The 21,893-nt window shown below is 46.8% G+C and overlaps 1 protein-coding gene across 1 annotated transcript in view; it reads right to left on the bottom strand.

Moving 5' to 3' along the window:
• Window positions 1-18,918: 18,918 nt before the first annotated feature.
• The window catches only part of BRINP1 (BMP/retinoic acid inducible neural specific 1), a 155,459-nt gene continuing 152,484 nt past the window's right edge, over window positions 18,919-21,893 (bottom strand). The window contains exon 8 of the mRNA XM_006119724.5: window positions 18,919-20,536. Within this exon, the coding sequence (XP_006119786.1) occupies window positions 19,396-20,536 (1,141 nt within the window). The 3' untranslated portion in view covers window positions 18,919-19,395. The remainder of the gene's footprint in view (window positions 20,537-21,893) is intronic.

Here is a 21,893-nt window from a genome sequence, read left to right on the forward strand (position 1 = left end):
GAAGAAATCCAGAGTGGTTCATTGGATAGTGATGTTGTGGTTGGTGTCTGCTACAGGCCACTGAATCAGGTGGATGAGGTAGATGAGGCTTTCTTCGTACAACTGAGAGAAGCTTCCCGGTCGCAGGCCCTGGTTCTCATAGAGGACTTTAATCACCCTGACATCTGTTGGGAAACCAAAACGGCAGTACACAGGCAATCCAGGAAGTTTTTGGAGAATGTTGGGGATAACTTCTTGGTACAAGTGCTGAAGGATCTGACCAGAGGCCATGCGCAGCTTGACCTTCTGCTCACAAACAAGGAGGAACTAATAGGGGAAGTAGAGGTGGGTGACAACCTGGGAAGCAGTGATCATAAGATGGTAGATTTCAGGATCCTGAACAAAGCAAGAAAAGAGACTAGTAAAATACACACCTTGGACTTCAAAAAAGCAGATTTTGACTCCCTTAGAGACCTGATGGGCAGAATCCCCTGGGATGCTAACATGAGTCCAGGACAGCTGGCAGTATTTTAAAGAAGCCTTAGTGAAGGCACAGAAAGAAACCATCCCGACGCGTAGCAAGAGAGGCAAACATGGTAGGAGACTGGACTGGCTTACAGGGGAAATCCTTGGTGAACTTAAGCACAAAAAGGAAGCTTACAAAGAGTGGAAACTTGGACAAATGACCAGGGAGGGGTTTAAAGGTATAGCTCGAGAATGCCGGTGGGTTATCAGGAAGGCGAAGGCGCAAATAGAATTGCGCCTGGCTAAGGATGTGAAGGATAACAAGAAAGGTTTTTACAGGCATGTTAACAAGAAGAAGGTGATCAGAGAGGGTGTGTGGCCCCTACTGGATGAAAGAGGAAAGCTGAAGTACTCAATGCTTTCTTTGCCTCTGTATTCACGGACAAGGTCGGCTCCTGGACTAATGCGCTAAGTGACGCTAGATGGGATGAAGATGGACAGCCCTTGGTGGGTAAAGAACAGGTTAGGAACTATTTAGAAAAGATAAACGTAAGCAAATCCATGGGTCCGGACTTAGTGCATCCGAGGGTATTAAGGAAGTTGCCAAATGTCATTGAGGAGCCTTTGGCCATTATCTTTGAAAAGTCGTGGAGATAGGGAGAAATCCCAGATGATTGGAAAAGGGCAAATGTAGTGCCCATCTTCAAAAAAGGGAAGAAGGATGATCCAGGGAACTATAGGTCGGTTAGTCTTACCTCGGTTCCTGGAAAAATCATGGAAGGGATCCTTAAGGAATCCATTTTGAGGCACTTGGAAAAGAGGAAAGTGATTAGGAATAGTCAGCATGGATTCACAAAGGACAAGTCGTGCCTGACCAATCTGATTAGCTTCTATGATGAGGTAACTGGCTCTGTGGACATGGGAAAGTCAGTGGATACCTTGACTTTAGCAAGGCTTTTGATACAGTCTCCCACAATATTCTTGCCAGCAAGTTAAGGGAATGTGGATTGGATAAATGGACGGTAAGATGGATAGAAAGTTGGCTAGAAGGCCGGGCCCAGCGGGTAGTGATCAATGGCTCGATGTCAGGATGGCGGTCGGTTTCTAGCAGAGTGCCCCAAGGTTCAGTTCTAGGACTGGTTTTATTAAATATCTTTATTAATGATCTGGATGAGGGGATTGATTGCACCCCAGCAAGTTTGCAGATGATACTAAGCTAGAGGGAGAGCTAGATACGCCCGAGGGCAGAGATAGGGTGTAGAGTGACTTAGACAAACTGGAGGATTGGGCCTCAAGAAATCTAATGAGGTTCAACAAGGACAAGTGCAGAGTCCTGTACTTGGGACAGAAGAATCCCAAGCATTGTTATAGACTTGGGATCAACCAGTTAAGTAGTAGTTCTGCAGAAAAGGACCTGGGAGTTACAGTGGATGAGAAGCTGGATATGAGTCAACAGTGTGCCCTTGTAGCCAAGAAGGCTAATGGCATATTGGGCTGTATTAGGAGGAGCATTGCCAGCAGATCCAGAGATGTCATTATTCCCCTTTATTTAGCTCTGGTGAGGCCACATCTGGAGTATTGTGTCCAGTTCTGGGGCCCCCACTACAAAAAGAATGTGGACGCATTGGAGAGGGTCCAGCGGAGGGCAACCAAAATGATTAGGAGGCTGGAGCATATGACCTATGAGAAGAGACTGAGGGAGTTGGGTTTGTTCAGTCTGCGGAAGCGAAGAGTGAGGGGGGATTTGATAGCAGCCTTCAACTTCCTGAAGGGAGGTTCCAAAGAGGATGGAGAGAGGCTGTTCTCAGTAGTGACAGATGGCCGAACAAGGAGCAATGGTCTCAAGTTGTGGTGTGAGAGGTCCAGGTTGGATATTAGGAAAAACTATTTCACTAGGGCTGTGTCTACATTGGCACCCCTTTCTGGAAAAGGGATGCTAATGAGACCATTCAGAATTGCAAATTCTGCGGGGGATTTAAATATCCCCTGCGGCATTTGCATTTACATAGCTACTGCTTTTTTCCGGCTCGGGATTTTGCCAGAGAAAAGCGCCAGTCTAGACGGGATTTTCTGGAAAATAAACCCTTTTCCGGAAGATCCCTTATTCCTACTTTCAAGGATAGGAATAAGGGATCTTCCGGAAAAGGGTTTATTTTCCGGAAAATTGCATCTAGACTGGTGCTTTTCTCCGGCAAAACCCCGAGCTGGAAAAAAGCGGCAGCTATGTAAATGCAAATGCTGCGGGGGATATTTAAATCCCCCGTGGAATTTGCAATTCCGACTGGTCTCATTAGCATCCCTTTTCCGGAAAGGGGTGCCAATGTAGATGCAGCCTAGGAGGGTGGTGAAGCACTGGAATGGGTTACCTAGGGAAGTAGTGGAGTCTCCATCCCTAGAGGTGTTTAAGTCTCGGCTTGACAAAGCCCTGGCTGGGTTGATTTAGTTGGGATTGGTCCTGCCTAGAGAAGGGGGCTGGACTTGATGACCTTCTAAGGTCTCTTCCAGCTCCATGGTTCTATGATTCTATGATTCTATGATAGGGAAAGGCTCAGGGACTTAAGAAAGGATACCTCTTTTTCTTCCCACCCACAGGTCTACCACTGAGCTGCTAGGTGAAATTAAGCAAGTCTCCCATCCCATTTCATGTCTAGATTGTATATTCCTTAGAATACAGATTGTCTCTCATGCTCAATGTTCCCTCCAAACTTTTCCATCCATGTGCAGAATAAAATTGTATGTGCACCGAGCCCTATGCAAATGTGCACCACTACAGGAAACAAAAACCTAGCTGTGGGCACTCTGCTAATCATCTGGGCAGCATTTGAATATCTCCTGAGTGGCTGCAGAAGCGCACAGCTCATGATATGTATGTTGCGTGTCTATCTCAATGAGTCCCAAAAGTGATTCCCCCCCTCCACTCCACAAACTTACTGACATTTAATGTCATTCACTGACCTCCTTTTTCCGATTGTACTGGGACTGCCGCAAAATATTTATATGACACTGTCCTTGAAAACCTCTCACACAGTGCAGAAGGCAGCTGCCCCTTTATTAAAGCCGTTCTAAGCAGCAACTTAAGGCAGAGATTTTGTTTTCTTATGTGTCCATACAGCACCAAGTGCAAAGGGGTCCTAGCCTATGACTTGGTACCACTGCAATAAAAATAATAATAATGAAATTTGTATTAATACTATGCACATGCTCTGTAAACTTCCCTGTTTGTGTCTGGATTCAATGCCAAGTGTCTGTGTTGATCTACAAAGCCCTATATGCTGTGGATTCTGGCTGCCTTGGAGTCTCATCTCATTAGGCACTATCCCAGCAGTTGAAATTAGCAGGGAAACTCATGCTAACAGGCCCAGTTTTAAAATCTGAGCTCTTGAGGAACAGGCTCCCAAGCCCTTGTATTCATATCGGGCTCAGACATACAAGGAGCTGAGGACTCAGATCTGGAAAAGCACTTAAGCATAGGCAGAACTTTTTCCTTTTCCTGTGCTTAAAATTAAACATGTGCTTAATGCCCTGCTAGATTGGGGCCAGAGTGCTCCGCATCTGGCAGGCCTGAACCCTGAACTGATTTACCTAAGCAGTTAGCATTTAATCTTGGGAACTGAAGTACTGAATGGGATCTGGGGACATGGCGATTCTGTTCCTGGGTTTGTACACACTCCTTTTGTAGGATGAGCAAGTCACTTAATTGACCTTCTGTCTGTATTCCCCATCTGCACAATGGTCATGGCTGTCTAGAATGTAAATGTTTAGGAATTATGTGACTATATAGTACTTAGTAGAATAGAGGCCTCTAGATCAGGACTTGCAAGATATGGCCAGAGGGCTGAATCCAGCCCCTGCTCACCCCGTGGCAGGAAGCAGCGCCAATTAAAGTGGGTAGAATCATAGAATTATAGAATACTAGGACTGGAAGGGACCTTGAGAGGTCATGGAGTCCAGTCCCCTGCCCTCATGGCAGGACCAATACTGTCTAGACCATCCCTGATAGACGTCTATCTAACCTATTCTTAAATATCTCCAGAGATGGGGTTTCCACAAACTCCCTGGGCAATTTATTCCAGTGTTTGACCACCCTGGCAGTTAGTAACTTTTTCGTAATGTCCAACCTAATCCTCCCTTGCTGCAGTTTAAGCCCATTGCTTCTTGTTCTATCCTCAGAGGCCAAGATGAACAAGTTTTCTCCCTCCTCCTTATGACACTCTTTTAGATACCTGAAAACTGCTATCATGTCCCCCCTCAATCTTCTCTTTTCCAAACTAAACAAACCCAGTTCTTTAAGCCTTCCTTCATAAGTCATGTTCTCTAGACCTTTAATCATTCTTGTTGCTCTTTTGTGGACCCTCTCCAATTTCTCTACATCTTTCTTGAAATGTGGTGCCCAGAACTGGACACAATACTCCAACTGAGGCCTAACCAGCGCAGAGTAGAGCGGAAGAATGACTTCTCGTGTCTTGCTCACAACACACCTGTTAATGTATCCCAGAATCATGTTTGCTTTTTTTGCCACAGCATCACACTGCTGACTCATATTCAGCTTGTGGTCTACTATAACTCCTAGATCCCTTTCTGCCGTACTCCTTCCTAGACAGTCGCTTCTCATTCTGTATGTGTGAAACTGATTGTTCCTTCCTACGTGGAGCACTTTGCATTTGTCTTTATTAAACTTCATCCTGTTTACCTCAGACCATTTCTCCAATTTGTCCAGATCATTTTGAATTATGACCCTATCCTCCAGAGCAGTCGCAACCCCTTCCAGCTTGGTATCATCTGCAAACTTAATAAGTGTACTTTCTATGCCAATATCTAAATCGTTGATAAAGATATTGAACAGAGCCGGTCCCAAAACAGACCCCTGCGGAACCCCACTTGTTATACTTTTCCAGCAGGATTGTGAACCATTAATAACTACTCTCTGAGTACAGTTATCCAGGTAGCTGCTCCCTGTGGCTCTCTACACTGCAGGGAGGCAAGAGGGAGGAAGGGAGAGGCTTCAGCACAGAGCTCCACCCACAAGAAAATCTCTCAGTTCCTATTAGTTGGAAACCAGCCAATGGGAGCTGAGAAATGTTGCTGGGGGCAGAGGCAGTGCATGAAGCCTCTCCCTCCCTCCTCCCCACAGCACAGTGAGCCATATGCACAGCCAGCCAGAGGTTTGGGGCTGCTGGCACAGAAGCCTGTCTGAGAGTGCTGCTAGTGGGGGGCTGCTAGGCACGTGCCTCCCAGGCAGAGCCTGCCTCTGGCACCACAGCCCTTCCACACCCCAATCCCCTTCCGGACCCTGCACCTCCTCCTATGTCCCCTCCTACAGGCCACAACCAAATCCTCTGAACCCTCTTCCCCCTACCCTAGGTTACAACCCTCCCACAGACATCACACCCCCTCCTACAGCCCACCCCCAGTCCAGAATCCTTTCCTGCATCCATACCCCCTACCACACCCTGCACCTCAATCCCTTGCCCTGGTCACAGCCTCCTCCATCAAAACTCCCTCTCAGACCCTATCCTGTCTCCACCCCAGTTTCCTACCCCAAAATCTCTTCTGCACTCAGCCTCTGTCTCAGACTCTGCAGCCCCTCCATAGAATTGTGTGGCCCTTGATCACTTACCAAAATCTTGGAGTCGTCTCCCATCAAAATCTATTATCCACTCCTGCTCTAGATGCTACTGTAATATAATTATATATAGTTAAGAATAATTTCTGTCCAACCGTCCGCACTTTGCATCTGTCTTTTGATTTTGCCAGCCCCAGAGTCCTACAGTAGAAATTTGTGTCATGCCAGAGCCCCTCAGTTTGATTATCTTAGTTCTACTCAGTACAAACTGCTCTCCTATTAGCAGAGTTTAGCCACTGAATCATGATTGTGCTTTTGAACCCTGAGGCTATGTCTACATTACGAGACTATTTCAAAATAACTCACCAGAGTAGACATGCTCTGACGGGCCCCCACTTCTGTATTTACCTGTTCCAGATGCATGCAGCTTCCATTGGCCATGGATTGCCATTCCTGGGAAATGGGAGCTTCAGGAAGTGATGTCCCAATTAGCCAAGAATGGCGATCCACAGTCAACAGGAGCTGTAGGCATTTGTACATGCAGAGGGCAGGTAAATATAGTGGCAGCATCCCCCCCATGGGGATAACCCTGACAAACCACCACCGTCTCGTTGCCCACCCCTGCTGTAGATGGTTTTATTGGAGTTTTGGGGGTGTCAGAACATAGACAGAAAAGGTACCAAAGAGGAATGTTCATGTCACACATTTGCGCTGATGCTCTGATAATAAAACCATTTCATTAGAAATGGTTGAAAGACTTTGGATGAAACTAAAGGGAATTTTGAAATTTCAAAATTTCTTATGGAACAGAATAGGGATGTTAGATAGAATGCAACTGAATAGTCATGTAACTGCATCAAATATTAGCAGTTACACAGCTATTCAATAGTCCCCGGGGGCAAGACTGGCATCCAGTGCACTCCTATCAGAGGCAGCAGTGAAGGGTGACAGTTGGGAGCTGGTCCATGAGGGGAGCCAGTTTAAAAACTGGCTTCATGCACAGACTGGCTCCCCCCTGCTGTTCCTCCCCATGGCAGGGGAGGGAGGAGCTCCCTACAGACAGGGGCTGTTGCTGAGGAGCAGCATCTGTCTGTGGCAGTCCCAGGCTCGCCGTGGACAGAGGCTGCTCCATGGGATGCCAGAACAGCCCCTGTCCGTGGGGAGTTTGGGACCACCCCCCGGACAGATGGTGCTCCATGGCATCAGTGGGGGGGAGGTGCAGGTATTCCAGAAATTATGGGGAGCCTTAAAAGCAGACTTCCCACAGGCACCGGCTCCTGCCTCCCCCTCCCTTGCTGCCTCTGATACAGAGGTTGCAAGGGACGGGGGGGATGCATGTAGTCAACAGGATTAACCGATAAGCATAAGCTTATCGGTTAATCGTGTAGTTGTCTCCATGTTGACATCCCTAATTCAGAGAATGAGCCAGTTAGCAAGGATTTACACCAAGTTTATTTTCTTAAGTGCATTTAATCTATAATATTTTGTAAGAGACGGATTTATTGTGTAACGTCCCCATGCAGACTAGCTCCTGCCCACTGCCCCTGTCTGCAGGGGGCCTGAGCTCCCCACAGACAGAGGCTGCTCTGACATCTCTTGGAGCAGCCTCTGTCTGCAGCAGCAGCCCCTGTTCACCAATGGCCCAACCTCCTCATGGACAGCCTCTGTATTAGAGGCAGCAGTACAGGTACGGAGAGAGGAAGGGGGCTCCATGGGAACATGAATACATGGGGAGCTGGCTTAAAAGCTAGCCTCCCATGGACACTGGCTTCTGCCTCTCACTCCCTCCCTCCCTCCCACACACACACACACACACACACAAACTGCTGCCTCTGATACAGAGGCAGCAAGGGGGGGATGGTGCATGTTATTGTTTGGATTAACCATTCATTGTTTAAACAACTATACGCTAACATCTGTAGAACAGAAATTCTATTTTCCAACCAGCTGTATCTTGGATTTTTTTTTCACATGTTGTTACAGACCCCACACCTTTTGTTTCCCTTCCCTATGTAGTGAATCTTTATAAACTGAATAAACAATTATTAATTAATAATTATTTTATTATTATTCTATAACAAACCCAACAGCTATTTTTCACATATGGAACATTCAGGCACCTGATGGGACCAGGCAGATATCTATTCTAAATTATGTTTCTTGTCCTGATTCTGAATTACACGTAGCCTCTTTTATGCTCTAGTCTAGAGCATAAATTTTTAGAGCTGGCTAAAATATTTTCATGGAAAGGTTTTCTACCAAAATTGGTCTTTTAAAAAAACCAACAAAACAATTTTTGCCCCAAAAATTTCTGTTGAAATGTTCTATCTCTTGTGAAAGTTTTACAATATGTTTCCATTTTTTAAAATGTATTGTTACTGGAACCCGCATTTCCTTGATGAAAACCTGTCAGTAGTTAAAGTAAAAATTTTGGAATGGGCTACAATAAAAAATGTCATTAAAAAAACAAACTTAAAAAATTTCACACATTAAAAAAAGGGAGAAAGGAGGCCAATGTGGCCGAAGTAAAGTCAAAGCAATTTTGAAATGTCAAACATTTCTGTGATATTTTTTTCCTGATTTTTATCCAATCTGGTTGAATTGTATTTACACTGACTTTCAGCCCTTCTCCCATTTATAATGGGCATAAAGGTTGTGTTTTACCCCTAGTCAAAAGCCCAGCCTGCTAACACAATGAGTTGGCTTGGTTTTTTTGTTAAAGTTTCTCAGTTTCATTAAGCTAATTCAATTGAGATTACACAATTGAAAAGTATCCCCCGTTGTTCCTTAGTGTAACTTAAAACTTGGCCCATAGAATACAAGAGGTGGGAAAACTCATCTCTACCAGTCCCCTACACATGTGAGCCAGTGTAGCTTACATGAGAGGCCAGACCTCCCTCATCCAGAGTGGTCTCACTCCTTGAGCCACCTCCACCTTGGATTCTCCATCTCTCAAACCACGGTTTGTGTTCGAGAGAAAAAAAGGGAGGAGGGAGTGAGACAAGGATGAAAGAAGAAAGATGGACAGGAAGGCTATGTCTACACTGTCGGGTTCTTGCGCAAGAACAGCCTTTCTTGCGCAAGAATCTGCAGAGCGTCCACACTGCCCAACCCACTCTTGAGCAAGAAGATTTACAGTACAGCGTGATAACAGAGGGCTCCTTGCACAAGAACTATGCTCTTTTCTTACAAGTGTAAGCTTTCTTGTGCAAGAATTCTTGCGCAAGAGGGCCGTGTGGATGCTTGGCAGGGGTTTCTTGCACAAGAAAGCCTTATGGCTAAAATGGCCATCAGAGCTTTCTTGCACAAGAGAGCATCCACACGGCCATGGGCGCTTTTGTGCAAAAGCACATCTCAGACATGGAAGTGTGGATGTGTTCTTGCACAAGAGTTCTTGCACAAGAACCCTTGCGCAAGATGTTCTTGTGCAAGAACCTGCCAGTGTAGACATAGCCGAAGAGAGCAGAATTCCTAAAGAGGAAGACAGTGAGGGAGAAAGGAGGAAATTGAATGAATTTAGTGCCAAGGTATCATGTGGACTGACCTCTGACTGAGACAATTTAACATGGCATGAACTTTATAACTCAGAGCAATGGATGAATTCCCACATGGACAAATGATGAGAAGAAACTCCTGGTCCCTGACAGCTTCTTCTCTTCAGTGTTTGGAATCAGATTCCAGGCCTCAAACACCCATGGGACTATGTTTACACTGGCAGCTTCTTGTGCAAGAACTCTTCCACAAGAGAGCGTCTACTCTGCCATGTGCTTTAGCACAAGAGCATCCATGGGAGTGTAGACACTCTCTTCCACAAGAAAGCTCTGATGGCCATGTTAACCATAGGGGCTTCTTGTGCAAGAAATTCATATTTCCTGTCTATACTACCCTCTTCTGAAGAGCTCTTGCGCAAGAGGGCTCATGCAGTGTAGACAGCCAGCAAGTTTTTGCGGAAGAACAGCCATTCTTCCACAAGAAGCTGCCAGTGTAGACATAGCCCCAGTGTTTGCTTGTCTTCTTTGTCAATGGGACATGTTGGGTGTCTTGTCCCTGGCATCCGATTTACTTGGTCAAATACCAATCTGGTTGAAGTCAACCTGAGTAGGATTTGGACCCCAGTTATTGAATGGAGGACTATGGGAGGAACATTTTGAGGAAGTTCATGTTTCTCATGGGCTGAATGTTCATGAGCATCTCTGGTTGTATGTATATCCATGCATCTCCATTTCTTCTCAAGCACCAGTCAAGCCTAGGCTGAAAAAAGACTGAGGGTTCAACTCCCTACTATAATGAAGTGTTTGTCTAAATCCAGCCCACAGCATATAGAAGTCCACCTTGTATTACCCACTGGGCATTAACTGGAGTTCTTGTTGGCTCTCAGCTCAGGTATGGAATGGACCAACCTTGGAGACTGACCATCTGTCTCACTTCTGAAGGCCAAGATTCAGGTATGTTGGTAGACTGGCATGTGGGGAAATTTGTAACATTGCTACCCATGCAGAATCTTATGTTCAGTGGATAAACATGAGGTCTTCAGCATTCAATACAACATTCTATCAGCACAAAACTCACTCAGAAAATAAACCTGGAGAAAGTGGCCCTGCTGTTTACAGTTTCTGTACTTGACCTAGCTCCTCTATTTCTGAATGCTGCCCTAGATATTCAAGAGGCACATGCTGGTTTGGTTTCCTAAGAGAGTTGGTTGATGTTTTTCACATAGAAAGGACGGGAGTAGTGGTGGTGCTTACATTTAAAAAATGCCCTTTTTTGAAACACAATCCTTTTCACAGAAACATCTTAGCATTATCAAAACTCTTTGAGATGGAGGGTTGTTGAATTTTCCATGATATTTTGTTTCACTAATTTAAATTATTTCCCACTTTTTTTAATCTACTGATAAAGCTGGGGTTTGGTATGAAAAGGCTGTTTTGATTAAAAAATGAAAAATTATTATTGGCAAAAGTTATGGCAGAAAATATCAGGAAAAACAATAACTGGGTTCATTCTGAGTTTTGCACAATGGAAACAACCCTGAAACATAATGAAATTATTTTCCAATTTATTTCTTAACCCTCCACCCTCCCACTGGATACATTCCAGATCTGCCCTTGTGCTTCTCAGCTTTCAGGCTCGAAGCCCAATTTTCCTTTACACTGACCACCCAGGGGTGGATTCATCAAGACAAATGCCTTAGTTGGAGACAAGAGTAAACAGCTCACGTCACCACTGCCACTTCTCTTTTCTAGTAGCAGGAGTGCAGAATCGTAGCCAATGGTCCCCTGTGCACTAAGGCACCATCTGCAGAATGCTCTTGTAAGTGCTTTGCAGCAAGGGGTGAGAGGAACGGCTTGTATGTGACAGCAGTGAAACACAAAACTTATGACCAGCACAGCTGTCACAAGGATACACACATACAAACTGGCCTGAAGGTGGATGATGGCTCAGTAGGCAGGAATAAAAGGTGGTATTCCTCTCGCACATTGCTGGGCCCTTTTGAGGGAGAGAAGGTTCCATCTTTGATTTAGAGGGGGGAAATCGCTCAGTAGGCTGGGAGCAAAAGCACCAAAAGACATTGGCATCAGCTCAGCCACACAAACCAGCACCACACACCGAGATACTAAGAGCTCCATTCATGTTTTGTGCCTGATCCTGACCCCGCTGAAGTCAGTGGCAAAACTCACACAGATGTAAACAGCAGAAGGCCTCTTGCACACATTTTACAGGATTAAAATTGGACCCTGGCATGGAACACCCTGTGTTCCCTGCTCTCCTCCTCTCTCATCCAGCCATTCTTATGCCACCCCCACTTCTGCAAAAAGCCTTTTTGCGCCAGCTCTTACACCTTGTTTCAGTTGCCATTGAAATTGCTGAAGGGGAGACTGGCTGGTGGGGTGACTAAGGTTGTATCCCTTACTGCTCATGAGGGCAGAGATGTGAAGGTCCAGACTTCCCAGTGATTTCATGTGATAGCTAATGAATGGCCTCCCCTGGTTTCCATGGCAACCCCATGCTTTGCTCCGAGCCCAGATCCAAGTGGGCATTCTCTACACTTCCAGTGCCTTAGCATCAGCATATTAATAAGACATGCTGACGTTACTCGCTTGCCACCACAGCAGGCTGGCAAAGCTGTAATTGAATTTACAAAGTTTCCCAGCAAACTCACGACTGCTCCTCCCCGTTGTCCATGAGCAGATGGGGTCTTGGCAGTGCTTTCCCCACACCCGCTGCCCATTGCTGCAGGGAGCATAATGAAGACCCATTTTGCTTGCTCCCTTCTGTGCTTTGTGTCTGAAAAAAAGAAGTTTTTCTTCTGTTTTTACTTTGGATTCCTGATGTACAAGGGAAAATTAAGTACTAGGGAACATATAAGGGGCAGTCCTGCACTGAATTAAATGGAGAGGATAGACTAGAAGTAGCCTTAAAGCGTGTCCCCTAGTTCCCTACAGTAATGGGAGAGGTAACAGAGGATTCGGCATATCAATGGCACACTTGTGCAGTCAGACAAGTTGGATGCTTCCAGTTTTCTGGGTTGAGGGACCCCTATTTCTGCCCTGTTCGTGATCCTTTTCTCCTAGCCCTTGGTCATGATGATTCTGGCCAAGGAATGGAATGGGACATGGTTCTTCCAAAGCCAATCAATGCTACTTATGAGAACTATTTTGGGCCCTTGTAGAGGGATACAAGGCACTTTCTCCCTCTGCCACCACTAGGAGAAGTGACATACCTCTACATCTTTTACAGCTTGCAGAGGGAAGGTCCTAACTAGGGGTTGCTACAACCGGCTCTCCCTCTATGCTGTGTGAGATTGTCGTATGTGCTTCTGTGTGAAGCGTGAGGAGCTGAGTAGAGGAAACAGAGAGCACAAAACACTGTACAAAATCAGGCCTAGCGAAGTGGACTGACCTCCCATTGACCTGGAGGGGGAAGAGCCCCTCCTTGACCCCTCTTGGGCAGACCCTGGTCCCACCCACCCATCTGACCGGAAGTCAGGGGGCACGGCTAGCAGTATAAGAAGCCAACCCAGGAGCTCAGTCGGGGCCCAGCCACCAGAAGAATCAGATGCCTGCCCTGTGTTCCCAAGCTGGGAGGCTGCTGAGGGCTTGCAGGAGGCTGAGGACTGGCATAGACCACCGGGACCCCAGATGGACTTTGGGAGGAACATCAACCACCGCCGACTGTCGACCCCCAACACCTCAGAGAACCTGATACATGCAGAGGGGGAAAATGGAAGAAGCCCAGGGATAGTCGACAGCAGTCTGGCCGATTCAGAACATCAGTCCGTGTATTGTGGTGAGAGTCCCACAGGCTGATCTGCTGCTGTTAGGGCCCTGGACTAGGACATAGTGGAGAGAGTGGGCTTGCATCCTTTCTGCCACCCAACCCCTGGGTGGCAGTCTCCCCCCTCTGCTACTCTAGGCCAACCTCCTGCACTTGCCGGATCTCCACGGGAACCAGGAGACCCGATTTTTGTCTGCCCCACTTTGAACTACTAACAGTGTGTTTGTTGCCCCACCCTGACCCAGGGCCCAGGCCCCTGACGGTATTAACTGCCTATTTACTGCCCCACCCTGACCCAGGGCCCGGACCCCTAACGGTATTAACTGTCTATTTACTGCCCCACCCTGACCCAGGGCCCAGACCCCTAACGGTATTAACTGCCTATTTACTGCCCCACCCTGACCCAGGGCCCGGACCCCTAACGGTATTAACTGCCTATTTACTGCCCCACCCTGACCCAGGGCCCGGACCCCTAACGGTATTAACTGCCTATTTACTGCCCTACCCTGACCCAGGGCCCGGACCCCTAACGGTATTAACTGTCTATTTACTGCCCCACCCTGACCCAGGGCCCGGACCCCTAACGGTATTAACTGTCTATTTACTGCCCCACCCTGACCCAGGGCCCGGACCCCTACTGGTATTAACTGCCTATTTACTGCCCCACCCTGACCCAGGGCCCGGACCCCTAACGGTATTAACTGCCTATTTACTGCCCCACCCTGACCCAGGGCCCAGACCCCTAACGGTATTAACTGCCTATTTACTGCCCTACCCTGACCCAGGGCCCGGACCCCTAATGGTATTAACTGCCTATTTACTGCCCCACCCTGACCCAGGGCCCGGACCCCTAACGGTATTAACTGCCTATTTACTGCCCCACCCTGACCCAGGGCCCAGACCCCTAACGGTATTAACTGCCTATTTACTGCCCCACCCTGACCCAGGGCCCGGACCCCTAACGGTATTAACTGTCTATTTACTGCCCCACCCTGACCCAAGGCCCAGACCCCTAACGGTATTAACTGCCTATTTACAGCCCCACCCTGACCCAGGACCTTGGGCACTCTACCAACTGTTGTTTGCTGCCCTCCTCTGAACCAGGGCATGGGACCAGACTCTTACCCTGTGTTTGTTGCCTACCCTGCCCCAGGGTCTGGGCCTATAGACTGGGATGACTCCCGGGCCGAGGCTCAACAGAGCATTGACTGTTGTCTTGGTCTGATCGCAGGCCTGAAACCAAGGACTACAGGGACTCATTGTAGTAAGGTGGTGTAGCCTCCCACTGACCTGAAGGGGGGAAGAGCCCCTCCTTGAGCTCTTATGGGCTATGCAGGCATGTTTCCCATTAGTAAGCCTAATATGCTGGCTTAGTTACCAGAGAGTTGCATATTTCTTTTATCCGAGTCCAGGTTGAAAGAGCTTATTTTGAAATTTGGTACCGTATAGACAGCACCAAATGTCAGAATAAGGCACTATTACGACAAATCCCTTAATGTACAGGGATGCCGGAATAGTGCACCCGCTCTTTCGGGAAATAGCGGGAGAGTTTAAAGACACGGTGTTGCTATTTTTTGTGGAAGAGCAGACGGGCTCTTTCAGAAGCCCTGTCTTCCTCCTCCCGCAAGGAAGAAGGGCTCTTCCAAAAGAGGAGGCTTTTCTGAAATTTGGCCCAGTTTAGACTGACCAAAATTTGCGTACCTTTTTCCAATAGATCATTGTAGTGTAGACATAGCCTAAGAGGGGATATAATAGAGGTCTATAAAATCATGAGTGGTATTGAAAAAGTGAATAAGGAAAAGTTATTGACTTGTTCCCATAACGTAAGAACAAGGAGTCACCAAATGAAATTAATAGGCAGATGGTTTAAAATTAAAAAAAATAAGTTTTTCTTGTCTCAGTGCACAGTCAACCTCTGGAACTCCTTGCCAGAAGATGGGTGAAGGTTAGGACTTTAACAGGGTTCAAAAACGATCTAGATAGCTTCGTGGAAGTTAGGTCCATCAACGGCTATTAGCCAGGGTTGGTAAGAATGGTGTCCCTAGCTGCTGTTTGTCTGGAGGTGAGTGACAGAGGAGGGATCATGTGAGGATTACCTGTTGTATTTCCTCCCTCTGGAGCATCTGGTATTAGCCTCTGTCAGCAGACAGGATACTGGGCTAGATGGACCTTTGGTCTGACCCTGTATGGCCGTTCTTACGTTCATTTCATGAGGAGTAAGAGAAATCAAAGGAAGTGTTCTTCCTTCGACTTCCTGCTGTGTAGACAGCACCAAAAGCTGAATTAAGCTATTTTGACTTAAGCTATGCAATTGACATAGCTGAAGTTGAGTAGCTTAATTTGACTTTTGCCCTGTTGTGTAGATATTCCCTAATACTGCTACCTCTCTGAGACATGTGTTTTTCTGTTAGCAAATTTACTATTTCATATTATTCACCAACTGTTATCAGTGAATCTGAGTAGGTCTGCATGGGCATGTCTACACTAGGAAATTATTTTGAAATAACAACTCCCAAAATAACCATTTTGAAATAAGCTTATTCCCCAAGGAAAGTAGGAGTTATTATTTCAAAATAATTAGACCCTTATCATATATACTGTAGCCCAATGTCTGTGACTCCGTAATGCTTAAATGCTGGCTGTTCCCTCTGGGGGGGGGGCACTGTTGCCTCCCGCCATGGCGCTCGACTGACTTCTGAGCTGCTCAGCCGGGCCGCCGTGCAGGAGCAAGCAGCTGTTTAGGGTCCCCCACGGTGGCCCGGCTAAGTGGTGCAGAAGTCAGCCGAGTGCCACAGCGGGAGGCGAAGGGGGGGCGGGGCGGTGACCTGCAGCATGACAGCGGCTCCAGGCCCCACCCCCGGCCGTGAACAGACCCTGGCTGAGGGGAGGGCGGGGAAATGAGAGGGAGGGAGAGGTGGAGGACAACTGGGAGGTTGCAGGATCAGTGCTAGGTTGAAGGAAAATGGTGCAGGGGGGCACCTGGAGCTCATAGGCAGCCACTCAGGCGGGTTGCTGTGCGGGAGCAAGTGGCGCAAACAGCTATTTGGGCTCTGCGCGCCCCATGCAAGAGGAGGAGAAGAGAAAGAGAGTGAAAGGTAGAAGGGGGAGAAGAGAGAGACGGAGAGAGAGGCAGGAGATGGAGGAGAGCTGGGGGGGGGGGGGAGACAGTAGGAGGAGGGGAGAGAGAGAGAGAGGGAGCGAGACACTGGAGGCTCAGGAGAGAAGACTGAGATAGAAAGGGAATAGGATGTGGAGGAGAGACCTGAAAATCCCGTTTTATGATGGGCTAATTGGCTGGTTTTGGTACAAGCTTGGTAGTGTGGACGCTCCACTTATTATTTCAAAATAAGGAGAGTTATTTTGAAATATCTCCCTACTGTAGACCAAGGCTAAGTATTCAAAAGCAGCACTTGATATTTAAAATTCATTACTATCATTCTTAACTTTCAGTCTTTTGATCAGTCAGGTAGATTACATGGTATGTTCCTGGCCCTTCACTGGATGAATGTAATTCCTAGAAACTCAGTTTCCACTGCAAATACTCATAATTACAAATGTGAAATTTACTTCTCATGAATACACTCCAATGTTTTCTTAAAAGCGACTATTTCCATGAATATGTCTGCCAGGGAACAAGCAAACACAAGTGTCACTAATGTAACTGACTCCCCACCACATACACATCTTGGGCTGACTGCAGGATTTTACTCTTTTTTTCTCTTGGTAACAGTTCCAAGCAGTTTGATTATATTCTTCCCCTAGCTAGTTTGTGGGTTTTTCAGGGAATGCATCTAGACCGCACCTTTCTGTCAGATTAAGCTACGCCATTTGCACAATGTAAATGGCATAGCTTATTCCAAGTCTAGGTCGAAAGAGCTTATTTTGAAATTTGGTGCTGTAGAGACAGCACCAAATTTCAAAATAAGGCACTATTCCGACAAATCCCTTAACTTACAGGGATGCCAGAATAGTGCACCCGCTCTTTCGGGAAATAGCGGGAGAGTTTAAAGATGCGGTGTTGCTATTTCGGGATACTTCTAGTATCCCGAAATAGCGCCACAGTCTATACACACCCTAAATGATTCTTTCAAAGTTAGCTAATTCTCTCCCCTCCACTTCAGTGCACAGCATAGAAGAATCTGATCCAGAACCTTACAAACTGAAATAACTCAATGTGTGATGAAAAGGCAAAATTTTAAAAAACACCTAAAGTAACAAAATGTGACCTCATATCTTTGAAATTTCAGGGTCCAAATATGAATTTGATTGAGCTGAAATATTAAAAAGAAAGCCAGATCAGGATCTGTAGTTTAGGTTCAGATCTGTCTCAAGATCTCAGTTCTAGTTTATTCCAAAATATTGCTTTTTGCCTTAAGCGACCTGTTCGAGTATTTCTATTTCTCCTGTTAGGTACTCTACCACCTTACTTTTTAATGATTCCTCACCAAAACCTGTTGAAATCAATCACAGGAGCCTGCCCCACTGTACTTCTCTGGCTACGTCTACACGGGCGCGTTCTCATGCAAAAATTCTTTTGCGGAAGAATTCTTGTGCAAAGACTCTTCTAGAAGACAGCATCTACACTGGTATGTACTTTTGTGCAAGAGATGTGCTTTTACGCAAGAGCATCCATGCCAGTGTAGACGCTCTCTTGTGCAAGAAAACTCTGATGGCCATTTTAACCACAGGGCTTTCTTGCACAAGAAATTCATGTTGCCTGTCTACACTGGCCTCTTCTGGAAGAGCTCTTGCACAAAAGGGCTTCTTCCTGAGCAGGAGCGTCAGAGTTCTCGCACAAGAAGCCCTGATTTTATACATTAGAATGTCAGTTTACTTGTGCAAGAACACGCGACCAGTGCAGACAGGCAGCAAGTTTTTGCGCAAGAGCGTCCGCTTTTGCGTGAGATCGCGCCAGTGTAGACACAGCCCCTCAGTTGTAGATTGTGCCCTGAACCTTCCATCATATGCTCTTTGGGATTTTTGAAAAATAATAAAAATATATATGCCCACTGCAAAACTTTGCCCAGCTTAGTTACATTTTAACAATTCAATCTGTTTCACTGCTGTGATTTTGTGAATTTTTTTGCAAATGTTGTGGTCATTTTGAAACAAGCTGTCTCTTGTTTATGGGTCAGAGTTTAGTGTCTGCAGATGAAAGCTGGATTTTGTTGGTGGAGAGAAAGGGGAACAAGAAAGGGATTGTGTGTGTGCAGGTACAGTGTACGTAGAAGAGCCTGACCTCGTGTATTTTCCCAAGTGGCTAATGGCTTTGAGTGTCTGTTCTTCGATGCTTGATTTCAGCTTGAGCTGTACATTTGTGGAGGACAGCTGAAGTCACAGCTACAAGTGGGCTCTAATGGAGTTATGGCAAATGCTGTCAATGGAGCTGTGATCATTTGGACCAGCTGAGGACCTACCCCAGTACAGATTGTTGTCCTGCAAGGGAACTGGTCACTGGCCCACTGGGACTATGTTTCAAGTTGGGCACCCAAAGATGTTCCCTGTCTCTTGGAGAATGTAGTCCTTCGCTCCTCCTTGTGTGTGTGGCATAGCTGTTGCTTTCAAAGGCCTGCCGTCACCTTCCTTCCTACAATGTTCATCACAGGAGAGGTGAATAATTAAACATGAAGCTGGTATAAATCGCAACAGAAGAAATATCTTTTATCTTTTGACCATTTACTCCCACTAGGAATAATGGCAGTTCTTTTACATTTATATATAATCCTTTGTTTGTTTGTTTGTTGATTTGTTTGTCTTGGCACCTGCATAGCAGAAATCTTTACAGTTCATTACAGAAACATCCCTCCCCCCAGCTCTGATCCTCCCTCTGATTTATTTTTGCAACACCTGAGTCCTAACAAGCAACACCCTCAAGGTCGAAAGATAGTAAGGTGTGACCCATTTATGATGGATTATAGAAATAACAAACATGCCTGACAGTTTTATACAGCTGCTAGAACTGGTTTAGTTTCCAACAAATGAAGAATTTCCTATTTTTTCCCCTTTTTCGTCTCTTAATTACATTTTACAAATTTCCTTTTTTCCCCTTTCTTTTCATTTTTTTTTATACAGTGAAAGGATCAGTTACTGATGTGTCCACAGAAGAGTCTGGGTTAGCAGAGTTTGGCTGTCATCTGGTCTGACTGTTTGAGGATCTCAGTGTTATACAGGTCTAGTGCATGGTTCACACGTATGATCTCACTGTTGGTTAATTTCAGGCGATGCTTGAGCATACAGGAGAACAGATCCAACTGGGGCTTACCCGGTGCCACAGGGGGCGCCAGTCTGTTGATTCGATCCCGAATGTCCAGCAGCAAGAGCATGACAGAGGACGAGGAGTAGAACTGTCCACCTTGGGTGTACGACTGGTTGACCTGCTGCACTGCACTGCGCAGCAGGTCAGCATTAAAACGCAGGCTGTAGCCGAACACCTGCACATCAGAGATCTTGATGTAGAACTGACGCTTGCTGGGGTCAGAAAGGTCCACAGGCCCTTGGCCAGTTTCATTGCGCAGCAGGGAGGGCAGCCGAGTCCGGCTACGTAGGTAGATGTGGACAGTCTCAAAAAAGGTTTTCCATCGATTGCCCAGCAGCAAGGTCCAGTTGTAGCACTGGCTGTTCTGGAGGCGGATTTTCTCCCAGCGTGGGTAGCCGAATTCCCCAAAGGGCATATTCCAGCCCTCAGAGTGGCTCCCACTGAAGGGGTTGACATAGACAAAGAACATAGGGTCCAGGCTGCTGTTGCGCATCTGGCAGATGCGCATGGAGATGCCAATCACCATGTGGATAAAGTCCATCCGGTTCTTGTTGCTCTTCAGAGTAAGGGACATACGCTTGCGCCACCTGGGGTCGAAGAAGGTGTCCAGGCGGATCTCATTGCTGATGAAAGTGGTGTGCACATAGAGGCGCGAGTCCATTTTCTGCAGCAAATACTTCAGCTCCAGATCCTGGAAGTCCAAGTCTGTCTCAAAGCTGATGAACTGCTCACTACGCTCTGAGTCAACATTCTGTGGCTCACAGCGGCCCCGATACAGCTTGTAGCCCTTGTTGCATGAGCCACAGAGAGAAATGTTGGCTAGACTACACATGGCACAGCTGTTGTTGCCCCCAATGATGCATGGGATGGGGCGCTGGCATAGGCTGGTGCTGCCATGGCACACACAGCTCCGTTGGCTCTCCAGAAAGGTCCCCCAGAACCCATTCTCATTGCAGTAAAGCAGGGACTGAACTCGGGTAAGCCACTGCTGTATTGTCCTGCAAACAAGAAAACAAGAATGTTAGTCTCAAGTGTACAGATGGGCTCTTGCCATTGAATCTGAGCTCTTATTATGGCTGTGGTGGATTTAAGAAGCTGCATGTTCTGATGCCTGGCATCTAATGCATCCTGTTCAAGTCTCCTTTCAGGCAAAGAATTATCCTCCTCCTCAACTGGAGAATAAATGCTCTTTAAGGAATAGCTCTGGGGCAGATTCCCTGGCCTGCATCACTCCCTCTGCACTACCTAGGCCATGCAAAAGAAAGGCCAGCAGGCCTCAATTTCTTGCTGGGAAGTCACCAGCGCTGATGATTCACTAGTGGGCATGGAACTAGCAAACCCAGCAAAGGGTTGCAGGGAATGGCCACATTGACTATCCCCAGCTGGCAGATGGTTCCTTGGGAATTGGTACCAACTGCTGCATTTATGACAGCTTCCCTAAGCCGAGACTAGGCAGTGAATCAGGGCATCCTCTTATGCAGCCCCTTGCTAGCTCTCCCATCTCTAGGGGGGAAAAGAGCTCGGGAATGTAATTAGGGTGGCCAACTCTCATGGATCAGATGGATCAGACACCATTTGCTGCAAATGGCAGTCAGTCCATCCGGTCCAACCAAATTGGCAGTGCTAGATGTAATGAGCCAAACCCCTCCAGAACCTTGATCAGTTGATTAGGCACTAGTCAGTGAAGACAAAAATGAAGCGAGAGGCTTGGGTGTGTGGGAGATAGTTCTGCTATCCTTAAAGCACCCCACTACTTCAGTGTCTGTGCCTATTACTCCATATTATAGCATGCTCTGTTCATAACTAGTCACTACTGCCCACTCAGAACTTCTCTTAGGGTACGCCTACACTAGCCCCCTAGATCGATTTAGAGAGAGATTCCTATCGAATTAGGTGATATTCCTCGTGGAATGAGGTTTACCACCTAATTTGATTTAGGGGCTTTATTCCAGAATCCCGTTTCACTGCCGCATGTAGACACGGGCAGTTACTCCGGGCTAATCAATTTCTAAAATGGCGACTGGCTGGGAACACGCAAATCAAGCATGGGATACTTAAATCCCAGGCATGATTTGCAATTCTGGTTGCCTTCATTAGCCTTCCTAGATCGATTTAGGGGGCTAGTGTAGACATACCCTTACTATGTGCCCCCTTCCCTCTCCTGCAATGCTTTGTGGCTACAACAGCCTCCATGTGTTCTGCCTCTGGAATGACCAAAGCCACATGTATGGCTTCTCCAACACCTCTGTAATGTTGCCTTTCAGACTGACTACCGCTTAGTACCTCCATGCAGCATTTCCTTTGGAACCAGCCCTCCCAGAACTCCTTGCACCGCAGCCCCCTCCCCCTCACGAA

The sequence above is a fragment of the Pelodiscus sinensis genome, chromosome 23 (genome assembly GCF_052426305.1).
Source record: "Pelodiscus sinensis isolate ZL-2025 chromosome 23, ASM5242630v1, whole genome shotgun sequence".
Lineage (NCBI taxonomy): Eukaryota > Metazoa > Chordata > Testudines > Trionychidae > Pelodiscus > Pelodiscus sinensis.